Source organism: Poromitra crassiceps (genome assembly GCF_964638095.1).
Source record: "Poromitra crassiceps genome assembly, chromosome: 6".
NCBI lineage: Eukaryota > Metazoa > Chordata > Actinopteri > Beryciformes > Melamphaidae > Poromitra > Poromitra crassiceps.
In genome coordinates this window covers 6,416,115-6,438,283 of record NC_139627.1, presented here as the reverse complement: position 1 = coordinate 6,438,283, position 22,169 = coordinate 6,416,115, and the positions used below count along the sequence as shown (strand labels likewise).

General features: G+C 44.0%; 2 protein-coding genes across 2 annotated transcripts in view; one reads left to right on the top strand and one right to left on the bottom strand.

The window, feature by feature from the left end:
- Positions 1-14,395, bottom strand: part of LOC310778694 (fasciculation and elongation protein zeta-2-like) — a gene marked incomplete at its 3' end in the record, with an annotated part of 31,681 nt that extends 17,286 nt beyond the window's left edge. The window contains exons 1-7 of the mRNA XM_083639181.1: positions 14,165-14,395; positions 13,974-14,041; positions 10,372-10,480; positions 10,131-10,247; positions 7,082-7,199; positions 4,396-4,668; positions 1,722-1,845 (exon numbers count right to left, since the gene is read on the bottom strand). Of these exons, the coding sequence (XP_083495307.1) occupies positions 1,722-1,845; positions 4,396-4,668; positions 7,082-7,199; positions 10,131-10,247; positions 10,372-10,480; positions 13,974-14,041; positions 14,165-14,167 (812 nt within the window). The 5' untranslated portion in view covers positions 14,168-14,395. The remainder of the gene's footprint in view (positions 1-1,721; positions 1,846-4,395; positions 4,669-7,081; positions 7,200-10,130; positions 10,248-10,371; positions 10,481-13,973; positions 14,042-14,164) is intronic.
- A 98-nt stretch (positions 14,396-14,493) lies between these two features.
- On the top strand, positions 14,494-21,663 carry LOC310778693 (uncharacterized protein; the record flags this gene model as incomplete). Its single annotated transcript, XM_083639180.1, has 6 exons — positions 14,494-14,557; positions 15,098-15,117; positions 15,391-15,454; positions 18,336-18,476; positions 19,500-19,570; positions 19,702-21,663. 6 exons carry the CDS (start codon positions 14,494-14,496, stop codon positions 19,771-19,773), a joined length of 432 nt encoding a protein of 143 aa, XP_083495306.1. The 3' UTR covers positions 19,774-21,663.
- Positions 21,664-22,169: the final 506 nt, after the last annotated feature.

The following is a 22,169-nucleotide window of genomic DNA, read 5'->3' as shown; positions in this document are numbered from 1 at the left end:
TCATGTGGAGACTCTGGGTCCTCCTGTTCCTCTTTAATGTGTGGAGACTCTGGGTCCTCCTGTTCCTCTTTAATATCATGTGGGGGCTCTGTGTCCTCCTGCTGCTCAGCGGGAACCTCTTCTTTAATGACCAACAGCTGCTGGAGGTCTGGAGACAAGGCCTCTCTGTGTAAGCGCACAGCGTCCAGCAGTTTATCTTCAACAGCCACAGTTATGCGCTGCTTCACCACCACAGCTCTTAGCTTCTGGACTTTAGACATTTCAATGTTCACACAGTGACAGACTGGAACTTTTCCTCCAGAACTGTGAGCAACTTTACCTTTCTAAGCTCCAACAAATAGCTTCACAGCTAACGTTAGCTTCACAGCTAAACCATTCATCTGAGTCCATTAAGTCTTCTTCTTCCTCTGAGTTAACGGAGTCCCGCCCCGCTTCCACTTTATATACTCGCGATAATATCACCCGCACATACGAGTCTGCTGCTTGTAAATTAACCCTCTGAAAGTATAAGGTGGAAATAATACGCTAGGCTAACTGCTAACGTTACTCTCGTGCATAGGAGCTTCAACACTACAATATCCAGAATGCCTTGCGGCATAGAAGAAGAAAGACGAGCAGTCGGAGGGGAGCTGTGGGGGGGGATACCATGATTCTTCCGCTTGTGGTGTTTGTCGGCCTACTTATTGTAGCGATCCTGGGTCTGGGTGGCCAAACAAAGCACGTTGGTCCTTCGCCAGGAATGTTGTTGTTGGTTGTTATGGTAACCACGTGACCCGGACGCGCTCGTCCTCGATGAGGGCATCACATGTCACACGTCCGGGTCACATGGTTACCATGACAACCAACATTGTTATGCGTATAAGTTGGAGACCTCAGGTTCTCGCCTGTGTTGTTACATTATTTTAGCCTACTTGGATGAGAATACCAAGTAGAACTAGTAAATGTGATCACATTTACTCCAATCCTAATCTCCCACTGCCTTTTATATGGTTGTCAACCATATGCTTTTCTCCCGTGTAGGCTACTTACAGAAGGGACAGTGGAAAAGTTCACTGTCCCTGCATTTAGTAATTTCAGTGACCTCATCATCTATGATAATAGAAAGGTGTCTCTATATATCAGAGGGGAAAAGAATAGACAAAAGGCACAGCAATTAAAATCCACAAGACAAAATTAAATAATTTTTCATCTCAACAACAAATGTTGGCCAAGACCGGCCCAAAACAAATGATCAGATTTTTTTTATATATAGCTTACTGTTATTTACCATTTAATTGTTATTTCATATCCTGATCTTCTGTTTTACTCAACAAACACAAGCAACAACAAACACAAGCAACACAATATTTCATTAATTAAACATCAGTTGATCTTTCCTGCAGATTACTCAGATGATGGCTATTCGATTGTCTAATGCTTATATGAATGTAGCCTCAACAGCCCGGCGAACGTCACGCATTTCCCATTTTACACTGTGCCATTTTCACGTCTAGGTCTAAAAGCCGGCTCCTACCAGAGTCTTCACATGAAGTGAAGACGTTATCCGATGCAAATGAGTCAAACGTTGAGGTTCAGCCACTCCCCGATCTGCATACTGCAGTCAGGGCTACTTGGTCTGCTGTGGCTCGAGAATTTAAGAGGGACGATGCCGACATCTAGTGTTGGTTTTGTGGAATTGTAGGCAGCTAAAGCTATAGCTGTAGAGCTGGTCGTTCTCGTACCCGGTCAGAGGCGTGCTCAGGCTGCCCCCCATGGCGATGCAGTCGTTAATGGCTGCGTGGTAGCTCTTCTTCACCGGGTCGGCCAGGAAACACTTGCCCAGGACCTTGGTGCCTCTCAAGCAAACTGAAGGTAGGAAGGTGAGAAGTCAGTGCTGTCCTTTCTCCTCACCACCACCAGGCCCGGTTTTACAGGGGTGCAAAAGCACACATTGCACCCTTATTTTAATTGTCTGCATACTCAGTTGAAAAGAGTGGTAAAATATATATATATATATATATATATATATATATATATATATGTCAAAATGTCAATGTCAGTGAGTTAACAATGGTGTGGTGTCTCCGTCTGTGAGTGAGTGAGTGAGTGAGCTAACAATGGTGTGGTGTCTGCGACTACATGCAGCATGCACCTCGAGGGCAAACCAACGAGGCACGGTAGAAATGGGCACTGCCAGTCAAGTGAACGAGCACGTGCGTGAGCTGCGTATGCTATAAATACTAGAATAAAATAGTGAAATAGAATAAACCCTGTTGCATAGAGTAGGAAATAGTGGGAAATGCAGCTATACAGTATATAGAATAACATGTTGAATATATAGCACACAACAAGTACAATAATATCAGCATCATAATGACTGATTAATCTTGTCACCTGCAAACATGACACGTGTTGTGGTCCTGCCCTTGTCTTCAAGACTACTGGACAGTTATTCTCAACCATCTCACCAAGGCTTTAAACATAGTGTTAACCCCTTGTGCAGAAATAGACATTTTCAGAACACTACCAGGACCTCAAACAATTAGGAAAACATCATTGGATATCATTGCATTTGCTTCTCAAATAGCACGGAGAAGAATATGATTGGAGTGGAAATCAGCCTCCCCCCTAATGCATCTCTGTGGCTAAAAGACCTGATGATGTTTCTTAACCTAGAGAAAATCAAGTACAAAATGAGGGGATCAGCCAAGAAATGTGACTCTGTCTGGGGTCCTATGATCACTTACATAGACAAATTGAAAACTTTATAAGAGATCACACTATTTGTGATGCTCACACTATCAATGTCACTACATATTCTTCCTGTTTTGTTACATTGTGGCAAGAAGGAATGGACGATTTATTTTATTTTTTATTTTACTTATTTCCAGGGACGGCTGGTATCAGTGGGCTAGGGGGGCTAAGCCCCCCCTATCATTTCCAATAAAATGAGAACATTATTATTATTATTTATTCTCTACTTAAATTACATTAACAAACTTAGAATTGGTTGTTTTATGTTGGTGGAACCTATTAGAGCAGCAACAGCGCCATCTATAGTCACAAGAAAATCATTGCAATGGGCTAGTTTTGCTGAGCCCAAACACACTCCCCTCAGCCTTCAATCACCTTCGTTATAAGTGATTGACAAGTGTCTGGCACGTCCCCCTTGAGCTGCGGCCGTCTACGGGCCATTTGGGCTAAACTCGGACAGCCCATGGTTCAGCCCACCAGGGCCGACCTGCCACTGACTTGACAACCAATGACAGCTCGAATATGACATGCACACACTACAAGTGAGAATCAGGAAATGGCGCTGAGGTGGACTACTTTCTCATTCATTTTCCTTGATGTCTGACGGGGGGAAATTATAAGTGAAGAGTCCAAGGAAAGGGACAAAGACAAAATCGTAAGTTTTGTGTTACGTGGGCACTGGGCACAACAGCTGTAGCTCGTTAAACATCAAAGGGAAAAGACGTGAACAGCTCTCTCTCTCTCTCTCTCTCTCTCTCTCTCTCTCTCTCTCTCTCTCTCTCTCTCTCTCTCTCTCTCCTCTCCTCTTGTGGTCTGATAAAGACAATCTGTTTGGGAATGTGTTGGTTTTGCATATCTACCTATTAGGTATTGCTCAGTCTGCTATTATTGGTAGCCGCTTGATATGGAGAAGGCGCTGCTTTTTGTATTCTTGAAGTGGATACTAACCAATATCTTGTATTACAGTATAACTGTATTTGTTAATTTGCCACTGCCATCACCCTGTGTGGTGTTCCTTTTTTTGTACACATTATTGTGGCAGTTTTGTAACTGTTTACCAGCATCTGACTGCATTATTAGTGTTTATATCCTTTTGTACTCTGTATTTATGTGGACATAAATTAATCATTTAAATGTGTGTGTGTGTGTGTGTGTGTGTGTGTGTGTGTGTGTGTGTGTGTTGTGTGAGAGAGAGTGATAGCCTACAGAAAGTTTTGCATCAGGCAATTCTTATAGCCTACTACTTAGTGTTGTTTGTTGCTGTAATTTGGTATCTCGGAGGCTGCTGTTGCTGCAGCATGAGCTATTGGTTATAATTGTTTAGCCCCTCCACCCAATATCACCACCAGCCGTCACTGCTTATTTCTTTATTCTTTGTTTATTTTACTCTATGAAATGTACCTTAATACTGTTTTTTCTATGCCCCAATCTATATAGGACCAGGGGTGGGGAGGGAATGGGGTTAAGGGGAAAAAAAGACAAATCCTTGTAAATGTACTTTAATGAACTCATTGAATGAATAAATACATATTGCAAAAAAAGAAAAAAAAGACTGAATAATGTATTATAGTAAACAAACAGTGACATGAAAAACAGTGACATGAAAATACATATAGATCAAGAAGGAGGATTTTAAAGAATCCTTAAAACTCTAAAGAGTACTGACAAATCCCAGCGTCTTGTCCACGCGGCTCTGTGAGCTGCCGGCGGCTACGCTCTTTAGCTTCTTCCTCTTCTTGAGCACATCCTGCTGCTCCTTCTGTCTGTTCTGCACGGTGATGAGCGCTGAGATGAAGCTGTTCCTCACCTCCTTCTCAAACTCCAGCTTGTCCCTGAGAGCCAGCTGCTGGACCAGCTCCTCCGAGAACCTCAGGATCGCCGTCTCCGTCTCCTCCAGCCGCTCATTCAGCTCTGCCACAGTCATGGTCCTCACCCCTGGCACACGCATAATATTTAATACAATCTATTTTATTGTGTGTGTATATATATATTAGGGGTGGGGGGAAAAATCGATTCACCTAAGTATCGCGATTTTTAATGTCACGATTTTTTTAATCGATCTTTTATTCCAGAATCGATAATCGCAAAAAAAAAAAAAAAAATGGGTGCTTGCAGTCAGGCCACTCACTGAACAGCAGGCCAGGCGCCGCCTACTGGTTTACTAGTGGTTTTATTACTTTATTAGTTAGTCTGAAGTAATAATTACACTTCAGGGTTAAAGTGGGTGCATCTCATTGTAAAATTGGACTTCAAACGGCCCAAATCTGGCTTCAAACGGCCCAAATTGGGCTTCAAACGGCCCAAATTTCACGCGCGTCGGCCCATATCGGCCTGGCCTGCTTGGTATCTAATGCCCGGCCTGAATTATGATCCCAGTCCGCCCCTGTTTTTAACTATATCGCCCAGCCCTACTCATGATATATAATATACAGTCTCAAGTGTATGATTCAACTTTTCCCATGTTCTAATCTAGTGTAAAAAAGCAAACAAACTGAAAAAATAAAAGAAAAAAATAAACAAAAATCGCAATAAATCGTAATATCGAATCGCAATAATCGTAGAATCGCAATACTTAAGAATCGCAATATAAATCGAATCGGCACCCAAGAATCGTGATAGTATCGAATCGGGAGATAAGTGAATCGCCACAGCCCTAATATATATATATATATATATATATATATATATATATATATATATATATATATATATATATACAGTATGCTGCATTTGTTTTCATCTCAAAGGCAGGAATGTTTTGTGTCTTTCCTAAAGACATTACTCAACTTCCCTCTTAAAGCCCACACAAACTGTATTTGACTCATTCAAACCAGCATGTATGTGCAACTGTTTGTGCCACTTAGGAGATAATTACTACAGTTGGCAAATTGTTATCTCCTCTGCCGATCTGGGGAGAGTTGTAGACTAGCACGTGCCTCCTCCGATACATGTGCAGTCGCCAGCCGCTTCTTTTCACCTGACAGCGACGAGGTTCCCCCGGCAGGACACAGCGTGTGGGAGGATCACGCTATTCCCCCCAGTTCCCTGGCGAACAGGCACCCCGACCGACCAGAAGAGGCACTAGTGCAACGTCTAGGACACGTAAGGGTTAATGCACGACGAGGTGTCCATTATCAGAAATTATTGGACGACGTGGAGGCGTGAACTGTCCGAGGCGAAGCCGAGGTCCAATCGCGAGGTCCCTCCGCGAAGTCCAATAATTTCTGATAATGGACACCTCGAAGTACATTAACCCGCTTATACCATGGTCACTTGCCAAAGAAACAAAACAAGACCATTCATTTATATGTTCATGCATTTTGCAATCAAAATCTAGTTTTCATAACCTTGGATATGAGTTGAGAAGCGGCGAGACAAAATAGTCCCTTCGGCTGCTCAAGATTATCATTGGAGAAAATGGCGGATTAGTGCCTGCACCTGGCAGAAATTCTAGTCCATAAACTAACTAATACTTTTGCCAATGTCTAAGAATGCAAAGCCATGTAACTGGCTGGTTAAACTCACATTCCAAGGAATTACATTAACGTCTGCGGGTCTTTTAAGACGTAAGTGGCGCGTGCCGCGCTCGGAGTAGAAAACCATCTGAAGCTTTCTATGTTGGAGTCCAGGTATGTTTTGTACAAGGACATCTCTCAGTGTGTTGCTGTTAACTGCCCATTTCGTTGTTTTCTTTTTGTTGATCTCGTCTTTTTCCTCTTTGACTTGATTTGTATCAGTGATAGAGGCAGTGCGCGCTCTTGCAAAGCGCCTGGCTGGCTTTCTGCAAAGTTATAAACAGAGCTGGTTTGACAGTTGACAGCTGAGAGCCGGCTTCTGTCAGCTGACATTACAACATCTCCGAAAACGACAGATTTCTAAATAGCCGTTATTTTAATAAACTGAGCACACAGGGGTAATCTAAATAGTTACTTTGACCGACTACATTTTTTTCTTAACTTATAAAAAGTGCCATATTAACCCTTAACGGTGGTATAGAGCTCAAATGGCTCTGTCGAGACCATGGCGCATTGATATGAATGGTGAACAGACCATTTGCCTGGAACTACTTAGCTAGGTGTACATTATCACAAATTAATGGACACCCTGCAGCCAATCAGAATCGAGTATTCACCCAGACCATGGTATAAATACCTTTAATCTGGCTTCCCACCCGCAGACAAGGTCAATTGTGACTGTATGGATGCCCGACCAAGCCGGAGGTAACGCGGGGGCTCGAACCCGCGACCCTCGTGTTGGTAGGCAGGGAATGTACCGCTGCACTACCCGGACACCCAGACAATCTAATTGATTACACACAGACCATCAGCCCTGTTCATTGGACACTCACTGTCCTCGTAGCAGTTGCTGGAGTGCCAGATGTCCAGTGAGAGCATGGACAGGTCCGACCGAGACGGGTTCTGCTGCGCCTCCATGTCAGGAGAGTCCTGCATCATCTCCTCGATAACCTGCAGCAACACACAGTATAACGTTGAGGGTCAATTCATGAATCAACTCAACAATTCCAATTTAACTGAGGAACTGGAATTGGAAGAAAATTACAGGAAACAGAATTGGAAATTAATTGGAATTTCAGTTTTTTTTCCTCCATTCTGAGATTACACATAGTGTTATACTATATATTATCAATAGTGAATATCATAAAATGTTAAAGGTTCCTCTTAGGCGATACTTGATGCATGACACGTAACCGTAATACAGAAATTATGATTGAATACATTTATTTTGTTTAACTGTCTTTAATTTGAGTCATGATTAGTTGGATTTATAATGTTTAGCACAGTGGTTCTCAAACTTTTTCATGTCAACGACCCTTAAACGGACACAAATTAGACCACAGACCCCCATTTGATCATAATTGTCCCAGGGTCCCCCATTTTTGCTTTGAGATGTTTACTACTGAAAGTGTACCAGCCGCTCCCTACACGCGCACAACGCACTGAGCGTAGGAAACCAAGTGTCGCACTAGGGCATCATCATCCAGAGCAGGAATACCACGGTCAAACAGACAGTGCGGTGGATGCCCCGCAGTTTGGTAATGCCCCTTCTCAAATTTACTCTCCACACGGCCAGTTTGGCATTTTGAACTGGCCACGGTGCCCCCTTAAAAGAAAGTTGTGGGATCTCCTTGTTAACTACATGCGACGCAGTAAACAAACTCACGTTTCCATCGGCAGTGATGGGCAAGCTACTTGGAAAATGTAGTAAGCTAAGCTATCAGTTACTCTCAATTAAATATAGCTAAACTACATTGAAGCTATCCCCAGAGAAATGTAGCAAGCTAAGCTACGAGCAACATGGCAAAAGCAGCTTGCTACATCAAAGCTACTTTTTTCTCACATTGAATTAACTTCATGTAGAACAACTTTCAACCAAACAAATAGGCAGGTAAAAGAAAATATCATTTTGATTGTTTATTATATTATAAAACACACTGAAACTCTCACTGGCACAATATTCAAAAACAGACAATAAAACCTGAAAGTCTTCTTCATCACTGCCAGTGGCTCCCTCTGGCTCTGCCATCTTTCAAAGTTCGTTGCTGATGTGACTTCGCCAGCACATGACATATTTTGCCCTACCCTTAACCAATCGTCAGTCTTCATTGCCTAAACCCAACCCAGTCAGAGGCAGCGTAGTGCCGGGTCTTGCTGCAAGAGAGGCAAGGATGCTAAAAAGCAAGGATGAAACAACAACACTGTCTTGTTGTCCGTCATAATGGAACTGGAAGTGCTTTATTGGCTACACAGGCACACTTGACATATGCAATGTCTCCTCCTGCTTAATCCAAACCGCAGCAGAAATCTCCACTGCGTGCTTTGCTCATGGATTTTCTCTGGCGAGTAGCTTGTAGCTTTTGCGGGAAGCTACAAGCTACTTGGGTCTATAAATAGCTTAGCTACTGAAAAAGCTACTTGGTTCAAAAGTAGTGAAGCTACCACCAAGCTACTGAGAAATGTAGTTAAGCTATGTAGCTTCACTACTTGTAGCAAGCTACTGCCCAACACTGTCCATCGGTCACATCTGTACAAGTGTGAGATTCCTCCCACTCCCGCAAATATGTAACGTAGCCTACGTAAATACAGTGTTGTGTAGTGGAAGCCGTCATCTTGCTCTATAATGATCAGAACGGGTGTTGTTCAGAAAGGGAGATAAACAGCGGACTTTTCAGTCCATCTTGCAACACACTATTTTTGTAGTTAAGCTACTTCTCTGCATAGGGCAGATAAAAAATAAAGTGCCTCTGCTTGTAACATGAAATAATTCAGGCATCTCAAGTAAAATATAACAAAATGACTATTGGTCTCACTCTGTCCATCTCTTTTTACAGTCTGACACACACACACACACACACACACACACACACACACACACACACACACACACACACACAATACATAATACATATATATATATATATACTATACATACATATATATATATAATTTGTGAGTTTTTCTTGGGACGGGGTGGGGGCACAATGAAAACATTTATGCTTAGGGCACCCAAATGGCCAGCAGCGGCGCTGCCCATGACTAAAATTGTCATACATTGGGTTACTTATGGATGGAATTATAGTGAAAATAAACGATTCTCCGTTTTGCTGGGGAGCCCATGGTACGCGGAGCCCACTTTGAGAACCACTGGTAGCGAGTTGAGTCGAATTTAATTTTGTTACTCTTGTCATTCCAATTCAATTGTAAATTCTGTTTCCTTACAGCTGGGTGACATTTCAATTCCAAGAATTGAATTTACTATGCATTCTCAATTCAGTTCATGAATGGCCCGAAACCCTGATCAACCAAACCCAGTGAACGTCAGCCCAGTCATAGTCTCGCTAGCCAGCCTCTCTTCCTTTCCGTCAGAGAGTCTGGCGCCGTGGCAACGGGGATCAGCCCGCCCCTGCTCTAAAGCTGCTCTCCCATTCGAGCGGCTGTTTCGGTGGCAGCAGGATATCCGCTCCCCCGCTTGCAAGCTCTGTCACGCTCTGTTCATTGGCTCCGACCATGTCAATCAGAGCGGCTTCCGCTCCCATGTGTGTCGCTGTAATGCTCCCGCTGAACGCTAACTAGCTAGCGTAGAAAGCTAAGGGCAGAAACCTACAGGCTAACTCGTTGCTACACGCTGAAAATGGCAAGTTTTGAAGAAAATTTGGATTGTGCAATAAAGAAGTCCTGCTCGGCACAAGTTCCACCCCAAAACTATTTTCCAAGGGCACTAATGCTAAGCACCGCCCAAGACGAGGCTGATTGGTCAACCCAAACAGAGCATTTTTTTCGCAATCCCACAATGGAAACCTGCGACGCCAGACTCTCTGACGGAAAGGAAGAGGCTGGCTAGCGAGACTAGCCCAGTCAATGAATGTGTCTGAAACTTACCTGCTCTGCTGTGAAGAGCGGCTCCTCGCTGAGGCAGGAGACGATGATGGAGTACATGTCCAGCTGCTCCCTCAGCCCCTCCTCGTCCGACAGCTCCGTGGCTCCATCACTCGCTCTCTGCCAAAGAGGATGGGGGGGATTTAATCAAAATGAACAGAAAGGGCAGGAGAGGAGGATAGGAGGGGTAAATTAAAACATATTATATATGAGGCATGGAAGGGAGGGGTGTAGTCCAACGCACCGGTTTCTCTTCCAGGTTGAACATGAGGACGTGGAGGGAGCGTGTTCGAGACTGTTTCCAGTCCACCGCCATCATCTTCCCATAGTTGTCCGTTAAGGCGTTCCAGATTCTGTTGGGGGAATGAAAGAACACAACTCATGTCTTTTCCAACTTCTGATACCTGAATCTGAATACATAAATGTCCTGCTTTTAATAACAACATTTCAGTCAAGACATATCCACAGAAATATCCCAATCAGATGAAGCCATTCTGATCAGTAGGTGAAAAGTATGACACACTTCCATAATGATAAAGCCACTGCTGCACTAACCTATTTTAGAGGACATGATTGTTTTAAACATCTGTTTATTGGTATTTTAGAACAGACAGTAAGCAGTGTTATATAAATATGACAAAAACAGTGGAGAATTTGCACACACACATGCGCGCGCGCACATTTTAAATACTTTATTTGGTTCCACAAATTACATTTCATAAGCAGGGAAACAAATATATCAGGGTCAATTAGTACTGAGCACTTAAGGATACACATAGCACCTCCTTCTCCACACTGCTAGACTGCCAATAATTGCTGAGACAGAGCAATATTTTTGTTTGGCTCTTGCTCTTGTCAGGTCAGCAATCTGCAGGCCTCTCATGGTGCATTTATGTACATGTCCCAGGCTTCCAAATATAAGCACACTGTATCTACAGGTATAACCTAGGCTCGTGATGGTCTCGAGTAGTGGTTGGTATTTTATATATTTGTCTAGGAATGCCTGGTCCATGTACAGGTCAAAGACACAACCTACCTCTAGCATCAGCACCTGCTTATGGCTGGTGTCAACAAAAACAGCGTTGGGTGTATTGGGGATATTAGCAAAGACATCACAGGCAGACCCAAACCACTCTGGTACCACTCTACTGTGCTTATACAGTACTGCACTAGCAGGCATGATGTTATGGACTGCATCAGACACAATATTTACAATACGGTCATGGCGAGCTATGTACAGTTGTTTGTATGCATGACATCCATTCGTTATGTGTGCTGTGGATTCTAGATGGTGCTGTGAATCTGGATGGTTCAAACAAAATGGATTGTGAGTATGGGGGTACCAGGTCGACAGATTATATTTCGTGGGTAGCACTTGCAGTCTCGCTTTGATGGCAAACTTTAGAATGTCCTCACCAACCGCAGCGTTCTTAAAAACTGAGTGTGAGACTGAATGGTCAGCATATCCTAGACACGCTATTTTCCCCTGCAGTCTAAGTCCACACCAGTGCTGCCTGACCTCAGCCTGCTTTGCATTAATCAGGACTCTCCTAGCTGAATCTGTGGTCAGTCTGCTGGTTTCTCCCTGTTGTGTGGTGATGGTGGCCTCAACAGCTACACAGGGGTCTGTGACCAGTTCATCGGAGACAGGGACTTCAGTCTGTGTGGTGATTTTTTTCCATTTCAGCTGGACTCCGGACCGGTTGCAAAGGTCATTGAGGTCTGGCCAATCAGACCAGACCCCAAAGCCCTTGTCCTGTGAGTCCAGTTTCCCAGACTCTTTTCTCCTGAAGCCCAGGAAGTTGTTCTGATCTGTGGTGGCCAGGGGAACTTTTCTCCTCCGTAGGTCCAGCAGGAGAGAAGCCCTGGCCATTTCTCGGACTGTGGCATCATCATTGTTCAACATGTGGAGCAGGTGGGCTAGTCTGGTGGCTGTGTAGATCCACATGGGAGAAAGATGATGCCGCGTGTGGAGTGAGAGTTGAGACCCACCCACTTCCTGACCAGCTGCACGGTTGTGTTCGTCATCTCTCTCAGTCTCTTGAGGGGGATGTGTACGTTGGCAAACAGATGTTGCACTTTTGCCAGGGCCACCTCTCTCACAGCCTGGAGTTTCATGAGAACAGGGAGGGGGGACAGGTCGACCAGATGTAAACGGTGGAGGAACTCTGCTGTGAGTTCCTCAACCTGTTCCCCCCACTCACCAGCGATGTTGAACCTGTGGCCGAGGTATGGGTAGGTCTCGTGGCGGGAGTAGACTCTGATGGGTTGGCCCATTACAAGGAAGGATGGGGGTGTGTCTCTCTTGGCCTTATACCAGCGGTTTCCACACACACACACACACACACACACACACACACACACACACACACACACACACACACATAAAAACAATAGGACACACCCAAGGACTGTGTATTCATACAGCATACAGTCTAAACATCATCCAAGGTGAAGGTGTCTTATCAGATGAGGCGCTTGTCTTGAGTTGAAAGCAGCAGCAGCATGGATATGGCTGTGTGACTGACGAGTCACTAATGGTCAAAAGTCACAGCTGGATAAACATTGCATTTCCTTTCATTTCTTCACAATAAAATGCTTTTCACTAGTTTGTCAGTGGAAAGCTTTTTTTTTGCTCCCCCCCCAGGAAAAGAAAAGAAAAAACCATGGATGTATTAAAAGAACTGGATAGGGGACGTGCCACGCCCACCCATACATTCGGACGGAGGTTGCTCACTGGCGCATGAAGCCATCATGGGGGCTTTTTCTTCCTGGTTTTACTTCCTGATTACTTCCTGACCATGCAGCCCAAGGCGAAGTGCGCATGTGTGCCATGACTTGTTCCATGACGTCTCCCACCCCTCCCACCCATGGATTGTATTACAAGAAGAAAATACCCCCGTATACGGCTCTTAGTGGCTTCTGAAGAAAAAATGCCCCATAAAAAATGTGTTGATAATTAAAAGAGTCGTTTTATACATTGAGTGACACCCGGAAAAAATTCCCCTGGGTTTAACAGCTGCCGGGGTTCCCATGCAAGTGGATGGGAATTATCATTTCTGGGCTGCATGGCGTCACGTGACTTGCAATACAGAGCTTGGCCACCATGTTCAAATGGCTTCACAGCCCAGCGCTATTTCTGGGGGCTTGGAAAAAACATACATAGGCTAGTATTATATCATGAGTAGGGCTGGGCGATATAGTTAAAAAGTATATTGATATAACATCTTTCATATCAGTCTATATCGATAATTATTGATAATTTTAATGACCTGTTTTTATCTATTTATTTATGTCGATGGTTTTTATTAATAAAAAAACATTAGAAGAAAAAGGTTGCATTTAGCCACTTTATTTTGAACCACCTTATTTTCAAGGCACACAGGTAGGTTTGTCACACACACACATACATGCTCTGAGTGCAACTGCAAGCATTATTTACAGACATGGTGACGTTTTACTTTGATGACAGCCTAGCGTTGCCAGCCTTCTAAAAAAAACGCTTGGTAACGTGTATTTCAGGGTTGTAGGGTTAACGTTAGGTGAATCAGAGGTGTGGAAAAGCCTGGGTTTTGCTTTGACTTGCTTAACTACAAATATGCCAGAGGGCTGGAGGGCGACCGCGCTGCGGACCGCGCGCCGTTTGTTGGACGAGAAAAAGCCTTGCCTCGCTGAAAATGCGGTAGGCTACATTTCTCCATATCAGTTTTATAAACCCATCAAGACCCAGACCAAGCAGAAGACATCAAGTCATAAGCTGTGTGCTCAATAGATGACACAATGAGTTATTCCTGTCCCAAAGTACAAGTCAAACCTTTCTAACAGTTCAACTTTGTCTCTGCTCACAGAAGTGAATTGAGGCTCCCATCACCTTCTGGTTCAGCTGGCTGGCTCTCAGTGTCATCGTCCTCTGCCTGACAATAATCAGCAGAGATACGTTATTATATTTCCTTAAACTAAAACAGATACACATCAGTTAAGTAAGGCACAGTAAATATATGAGTGAGAGTGAGACAGAAACACTAGCATATTCTTACCATAATCTCCACCTCCGCTGTTGGGATATCAAGTCCCTAGCGTTGTCGTCAGCCAGGAATTCCACTTATCTGAATCCGAGGGAGCAGCCGCAGATGTATCAACACCATGCCGCCTCTTCATATGAGTCGCTAAGTTCGTTGTGCTACTAACGTACTTTTATAGCGCCACGGCATTGTTTGCAAATTGCGTGCGTCTTGTCAAGTTTCCATCTTTCTTGTAAACCCCAAAGTATCGCCAAACGTTTGATTTATGAGTCTTTCTCGGTGCGTTGAATATCTCCTCGTCCTCGAATATCTCCTCTCCGTCATCTACGTTTGCGTCGACCTCCATGTTTGCTGCTGGACTGCTGCTTCTGGACGCCTCCCGGCTTCCGTCCGCTCCCAAAACAAAAGGCAAAAAGCAATGGTGTTGCATTCAGGGCGCCTCAGAAACAGGACAGGAGGAAATATTACATCAAATAAATCGATATAACCATGGATTTTACCGATGCAAACACGCAAGGAAAGATGCATCGCGAGTTCTGCGTTAATTGTATCCGACGCACATTGAATCAACCGATGCAGTCGCATCGCGCACGCAACGTTTGCATGTAAAAAGCACTACCTGTAGCACTTTGTGTGAGGAGAGGGATCATTAGGTGACGTTAGCTGCAGCTGTTGTCCCTACCTCAGATCTCCGGTGGTTGGATGGCATTGGCTAGTGCTTCATTCGGGTGTGACAGAGTTAAAAATGCACTTTCTTATTTATTATTTCTAATTTATTTATGTCTCTTTTATTTATCATTTAATGGTCCTGTCAAGTGTTGTGTGAATTTTATCTTTAGGAGTTATTTTTGTCTACTGAATCTGTAGTGTTTGCTGTGGAAATTGCCTTTTGCACATCGCGTTCTGTACCTCCTGAGTTTCCGTAGCCCCGCCCCTTCCCCCTCACAGTGCCGTCTGCATTCTTGAGGGTAAGTTAGATGTGAAAATGCTGCCGTGATATATTACTATTTTCGGTTGAAAATGAGCCATTTACTTCGTAGTCTTTGGTGCATATTGTTAACTGATAGTATTTTTATGTCACCCAACTGTTTTTGTACCGCTTTGACCATTAATTTAAGTTGTTTTAGGCGTTTTCAATGCACTTTCTAATCGCCATTTTGCCATCACCGAAGGCTGGCTTTTGTCATGTGACCAACGAAGTAGATATTTTACGAGTGTAATCTGTTATCTTGAATGTTCAGGAAGCTGATGTGCAGAATGAGAGGCTAGAAGACAACTTAAAGTGTCTCTTATTGTCTTCTGCAGGTATGCATTTTCCTGTTAAATGTCATAGTTTGTGTTGTCTGTTAGCCACCATTTTAGTTTGTCCACTCCACAGTGTGTCGCTGTTCTTACTTTTTGTATAATGTTCCCATGGTTGCATTTTAGTTTTAAACAGTTGAAACTGTTGCAATAATTTAGTTAGAAGATTTTTCCCTGCATAATGTAATAGCTCTTAGTAAAATATTTCATGTACTAGAAATCTTGTTAGCCTTTATAATGACTGTATAGCTATTAATAATGTGAATACTGTAGTGTAAAAGAAAAGAACAAAACAGACAGTGCCCTCTGCATTCTTAAGGGAAGCTGATGTGCAGAATAAGAGGCCAGAAGACAACTTAAAGTGTCTCTTATTGTCTTCTGCAGAGCAAAATAAATGCCAGAAAAGAGAACGTTATGGGACAATGACAGTGTAGTCAGTAAACTAGTGCCACGTTTTCAATGACGCCTACATTCCTCTAGGTCCGTGTTCGGTCCGTCTGCGCTGCGGTACGGCATCGGAGCCGATACGTTTCCACTCTAATCATTGTGTCAACTCCCACCTACTCCGCTGCGTTGCGTGTCTACTCCGTCCCAGCTCCGACAATCCAGAGCTCTCCGAAAAAAATACGCAAGGCTTCTATTTTTCACGGATGACGGAGCAAAGCTGCAGCAAGTTGGGCGGAGCCAGGCATGAAATCAACAGGGCAGAGGTGTTTACAGCATTCAATATCAAGCCAGAGGACAAACATGTATGAGGAAAAGTTCATAATTGAAGTGGAAAACCACAAAATAATATATGACACAACACATCCTTTTTACAAGGACAACACCAAGCAAGCCCACCCCTCCTCTGCTTCTCCAGTTGGGAACAATGATCTTCTGCCTGTTTGTTGTTGTATTTATCCAACATACAAATTGTCTCGCGCGATTTTACCATGATAACCTGTGGGTCTCGTCACTCTAGCTGTCTGGTGGAGCGGAGCCGTGACGGGCTCTGCACGCAGCCGGTTAGTGTTGGCGGAGCACGGAGCAAAACCGGAGAACAGCTGCAACGCAACGCAAATGCAACCAGTGCAATCCCGGCGTGAGTTTTATCGGGCGTGCGTTATGGAGAAGCGTGCGTCTGTCGCTGGGGACATACCAGACGCGAAACTTGCGCGCATGCGCCGCGCAGCGCACCTCCGCGCAGAAGTCGCTTACGGCCGGGACACACATCTTGCGTGTGCGTGGCGTGTGCGTGGCGTGCTTGCTGCGGCTGGCACGCCCGCGGCATCCACACAGGCAGCGTGGCTGGTGCGTGCAGCTGCTGCCTGTCTATAGAGTTGACCTTTTATTAAATTTGCTATAAACAATACAATGATGATTTTAACTGAAGATCGCTTGGGCTCACTTCAGAATCGAGGCAATATGATTTGTGTGTGTGTGTGTGTGTCTGTGTGTGTGTGGTGGGGAGGGGAGGAACGAAGCCAGTTGTAGCCTATGTGGTTTTCAGAGGCAGTGGTGGCCCAATGGTTAGAGAAGCGAGCTTGTGACCAGAAGGTCGTCGGTTCAATCCCAGGGACCGGCAGGATAAATCTGGGTGGGGAAAGTGAAAAGGCAGCGCTTGCCCCTCCCTCATTACCACCACTGAGGTGCCCTTGAGCAAGGCCCTTATCCCCAACCGCTCCAGTGGAGCTGATCAGTGGCCAGCAGATCAGACTGTGGTTGTACTGGTCAGCTTCCAGGTATGAATGTGTGTGTGAATGTGAACAGGGCACTCCTGAAAAAGAGAGCATTGCTCTCAGTGAGACTCCCCCTGTATAAATGAAGGTAAAAAAAAAAAAAAAAAAAAAAAAAAAAGAGGGCAGGAGAACTGCAGCTGTGAGCTCAGCTCATCCTCCCGTCTCAAATCAAAACGAGCCTTGATTGGCTGTGGCTGCCCCTGTAAAATATCATTTTAATGTCTTTTTGTGTCTATTTGTGTAGAGACACGCTAGAGACACGCGCGCGGTAAAAGGAAAAAATAGGCTTAGCTTCTATTCTCTAGATGACGCGCGTCTCACGCTCGCAAGACACGCGCTTGAGACGCGCGTCTGATGCCGGTGGTGTGGCTGCTGTAACTAGGGATGGGCGGGAGTACTCGGGTACTCGAGTACTCGTTCATAACGTCAGTACTCGAGTAATGTTTCCGCTGTTCGGGTACTCGCCCCACCCCTCACCCCTTTAAAAATAGTACGCACACATCGTCATGTGGATCAGGCAGCATGGCTGTGTTTCAGACAGGCATAACTGCACGGGCGTCAAGTCAGCCAGAATGTAAAAGTATGTCATCTGCTTTAGGGCTTTCAAAATAAAACCCTTATTGTAACATTGCCATTAATATTAATTTTGAGTAATGCCTTACAGCCACAGTTTCACTCGTAATCTTAACATCACGAGTATTTTGATACAAGGTTTGCTGCTTTGTTTGTTGAAATACCTTTTTCTCATCCAACGTGCATCAATAAGCTATTTACTTTTGTTTAAGTACTATTATTTTGAAAGTTTTAACAGGAAGTTTCCCAGCTCATCATGAAAATTGACTGGTGGAGATGCGCTCTCGTTAACGACACGAGACAGACGCACGCTTCTCCACAACGCACCCCCGATAAAACTCATTGAAAACGTGGCGCTAGTTTACTGACTACACTGTCGTCGTCCCATAACGTTAGCCACAAGAAATGTGGAGAACAAATCACTTTATTGCTTCATGTCGATCACTATTTAGCTGCAGCTAACGTTATGGTCACTGGTCAGTTTTCAACATAAATATCTAAAGTAATATGTTTGGGATAACAGTTAATGGCTACCTTCGTTATAAAATGCAATTGCATCATATTTGTCTGTTCTCCTCCCGTTTTCCCAGTGCGTGCTGGTGCTGTTGTAGAGAGAAGGCGAGTCCTAGCTCTCTACTTGTTGCTCCGCAGGCAACGAGCCCCTAGAAGCCGCTCCCCCTCTCCCACTGCTCTTTCTCTCTTTTCACACTTCCAAATGGGCAATCAACAACGTAAATAAACATTATTTTACTTTGAAATTGGTTTTATTTGACGAATGTCCGGTTTCGGAGTTCCTGTCTGCCCTTATCTGATCTGTTCAGCTTGACAGAGTCGCTCACGGGCGCAGACGGCCGCGCAGGAAAATAGAAATCCAGGCTGACCTGGTTTACGAGTGAAACTGTGGCTGTTTAGCATTACTCAAAATGAATATGAATGCCAATGTTACAATAAGGGTTTTATTTTGAAAGCCCTAAAGCAGATGACATACTTTTACATTCTGGCTGACTTGACTTCCCGTGCAGTTATGCCTGTCTGAAACAGCCATGCTGCCTGTATAGCCAGATCCACATGACGATGCATGCGTACCATTTTTAAAGGGGTGGAATGAGTACCCGAACAACGGAGACATTACTCGAGTACTGACGTTATGAACGAGTATTCGAGTACCCGAGTACTCCAGCCCATCCCTAGTTAACGTTACTTTATTCTCATCAGAAACCAATTTGATTTGCATGTTTAAACAAGTTTGCAGCCTAGGTATAACTCTAAAACATTTTATTGATCTATTCACGTCAGAGCCAGAACGATATCAGAATACACAGCGCGTCCGCCCGTGTGTCTTTTCTGGGTATAGTGTCCTCCTGGCTGGGGAGCTACAGATGGAGAGCAGGATAAAGGTAGCTTTGAGTGACAGATTGAGGGTGAATGGCGTTACAAGAATTACTCACAAGCTCGTTTTGATGCTTTTCCATTGGTTGCATTTTGTAAAAACCCACGCGACGTGAAGCGTTATTACGGAACCCACCGCAGTTTTGGGCAGACCATGCCATGTGCCCGCCTACGCAGCAGTCAAGCGCCGGGATTGGCCAGGCGCCCATGGGACGAGTATTTATTTGGACATGCTGTGGTTTAGTTATAATCGATTATTTTTGACACGCCTAGTGGAGGACAGCCCTAATTCTGTCACATTGACATTGAGGTGTATTGCTGATATGTTGATTGATGAGCACAATGTAACCCTGCTGTACCTACAGAGCTGCTTGGTGGGAAGAGACATCTGGCAGAGGAGGAGAGGAACGTTGTCCAAATGAATTCTTCAGCAAAGGTGAGGAAAATATCAGTCACTGATGCTGAGAACACACACACACACACACACACACACACACACACACACACACACACACACACACTTACTTTGCCTCTGTCCTGGTTCTTTCTTTCTATCTTTCTCTACAGAAACAGAGAGGCACCAACGGACACAAACGTGTCGGCAGTGTGACAAAGCATTCACAAAGCTGCACCTCTTAAAGCAACATCAGATAGTTTACTCAGGAGAGAGTGGTCAATCTTCCAGTCAGTTAGGTCACCTAAAAACACATCAACGCATTCACACTGGGGAGAAGCCCTACAACTGTGACCAATGTGGGAGGAGCTTCAGTCGGTTAGATCACCTAAAAACACACCAACGCATTCACACTGGAGAGAAGCCCTACAACTGTGACCAATGTGGGAGCAGCTTCAGTCAGTTAGCTCACCTAAAAACACATCAACGCATTCACACTGGAGAGAAGCCCTACAACTGTGACCAATGTGGGAGCAGCTTCAGTCACTTAGCTACCCTAAAAACACACCAACGCATTCACACTGGAGAGAAGCCCTACAACTGTGACCAATGTGGGAGGAGCTTCAGTCAGTTAGCTCACCTAAAAACACATCAACGCATTCACACTGGAGAGAAGCCCTACAACTGTGACCAATGTGGGAGCAGCTTCAGTGAGTTGGGTACCCTAAAAAGACACCAACGCATTCACACTGGAACAGGCTACTGGTGTGACCGCTGTAAGAAAATGTTCACTCAGTCATCTGGTCTGAAGAGACACCGCTGCATCTAACCTGCTGAAGAGCGCCTCCACTGTCTGCAGGGGGAACAAGCCTCTCTCTCTCCAACCAAACATGTAATGAATCAAAGTTCAGTCACAGCAGAGTCTCTCTATGCATAATTATGTTTGTTTCTCAGCCATAAATCTTGACATTGCGTTGCTACAATGTTAACAAAAATGTAAATCTCTCATTACAAAGTAAATAATATAGTTTGAATGGAGAGCCGTGATGGTTAATGTGATGGGACAGCTCACCCTAAAATCCAAAATACATATTTTTCCTCTCACCTGTAGTGCTATTTATCCATCTATATTGTTGTGTGTTAGTTGCCGGCAGGTGAGATGTATTTTGGATTTTAGGGTGAGCTGTCCCTTTAAGGATCTGATTTGTGATTACTACAGCAGAATAACATGGAGCTAATATCACCATGATTTTTTTCTGACCCACCAGAGCGTCATGTTCTGTATTGAGATATATTGAATTTAGTATTTGTCTCTAAAGTTGACTAATATGAAGTAAACATGAACAGTGACATCAACATAATGAATGTAAAGCCCAGCTCTTCAGTGTATTACTTCTAGCCTGCCATTAACTCAAGTGACTAAGTCACAACAAGCATCACCTCTGACATGAATCATCTGTGGCAGCATCTGAACAGTCCTCTAATGCAGCCTTATGCAGGGATACTCAACTTACTTTGCCCGGGGGCCACTTTTGCAAAATGACAGGAGACCATGGGGCCAGTTAATAAACATACAATAATATACTTTTCTCTGTAGTGGATTGTAGGTTTTTGGGGTGCCAGACAGAGTTTTGTCTGATAATTTGGTCCACACAGGATAGTTAAGTTAAGTACATTGATATAAGTGCCTGGGTGGCGAGCAAGCAGTGATATTTGACAATTTAGTTTGAGCCACTTGGCACCCTATCATGGGCCACATCTGGCCCCCGGGTTGCAAGTTGAGTATCACTGATCTAATGTTTAGCTGATAATTAAGTTTAACAAATTGTATTGTGATTTGGTTGTAGAGTTTGCTGGGTCAGATTGAGTCAATCACTTTCCATTGCCCCCTCCCCCGCCCCCCAAATAAACTATATGGAGTTTACATCCATTTGTTTGTTTTGGAGTTTATTTTTTGGTTGTAGTAAACTTGTCACACACACACACACACACACACTTGTACAGAAACCCCACACCGCTGTGTTTATTGATTATTACAAGACGTTATAGTTGTGTTCAGTAGCTTGTAGATGCAGGATAATGACCTGTTTATATTTTGTCTTATTGATGTTACATTAATATTGTTACACCTTATAAGCCTCTATTGATTGTTCATGTGTAAATTTATATTATTGTGTGTCCAGGCTTGTTTACAATCCAGTGTGCTTTACATATACATAGTCTAGGTAGACAATCCCCCCCCCCCCCCTCCTATATATATATTTATAACAGTCACTCTATATCTCACTTATTGTATATAATGTAAATAGCAGTTAACTTGCTTTATGTACGTTTGATCGCTGTCCTTGTTTGTTTTAGCTTGTATGCATTATTTTGAGAGTAACGTATACCAAAGTTAAATTCCTTGTATGTCTACATGCGTGACCATTAAAGCTGATTCTGATGCTGACATGTTCAACATGTGCTGCATGTATATGGGGAGCCACCTGTAGCTGGATGCCATATAAATCCAGCCTGTGTGGCACTAGCTATAAAACTATAACGACCCTGCTACAGACCTATTGTAGGTAGAATGCAAGATGCCTGTTTCAGATCTATAAACACTAGGTGCTTCTTTGGAGCAGGTAAGCTGTTGTGGCAG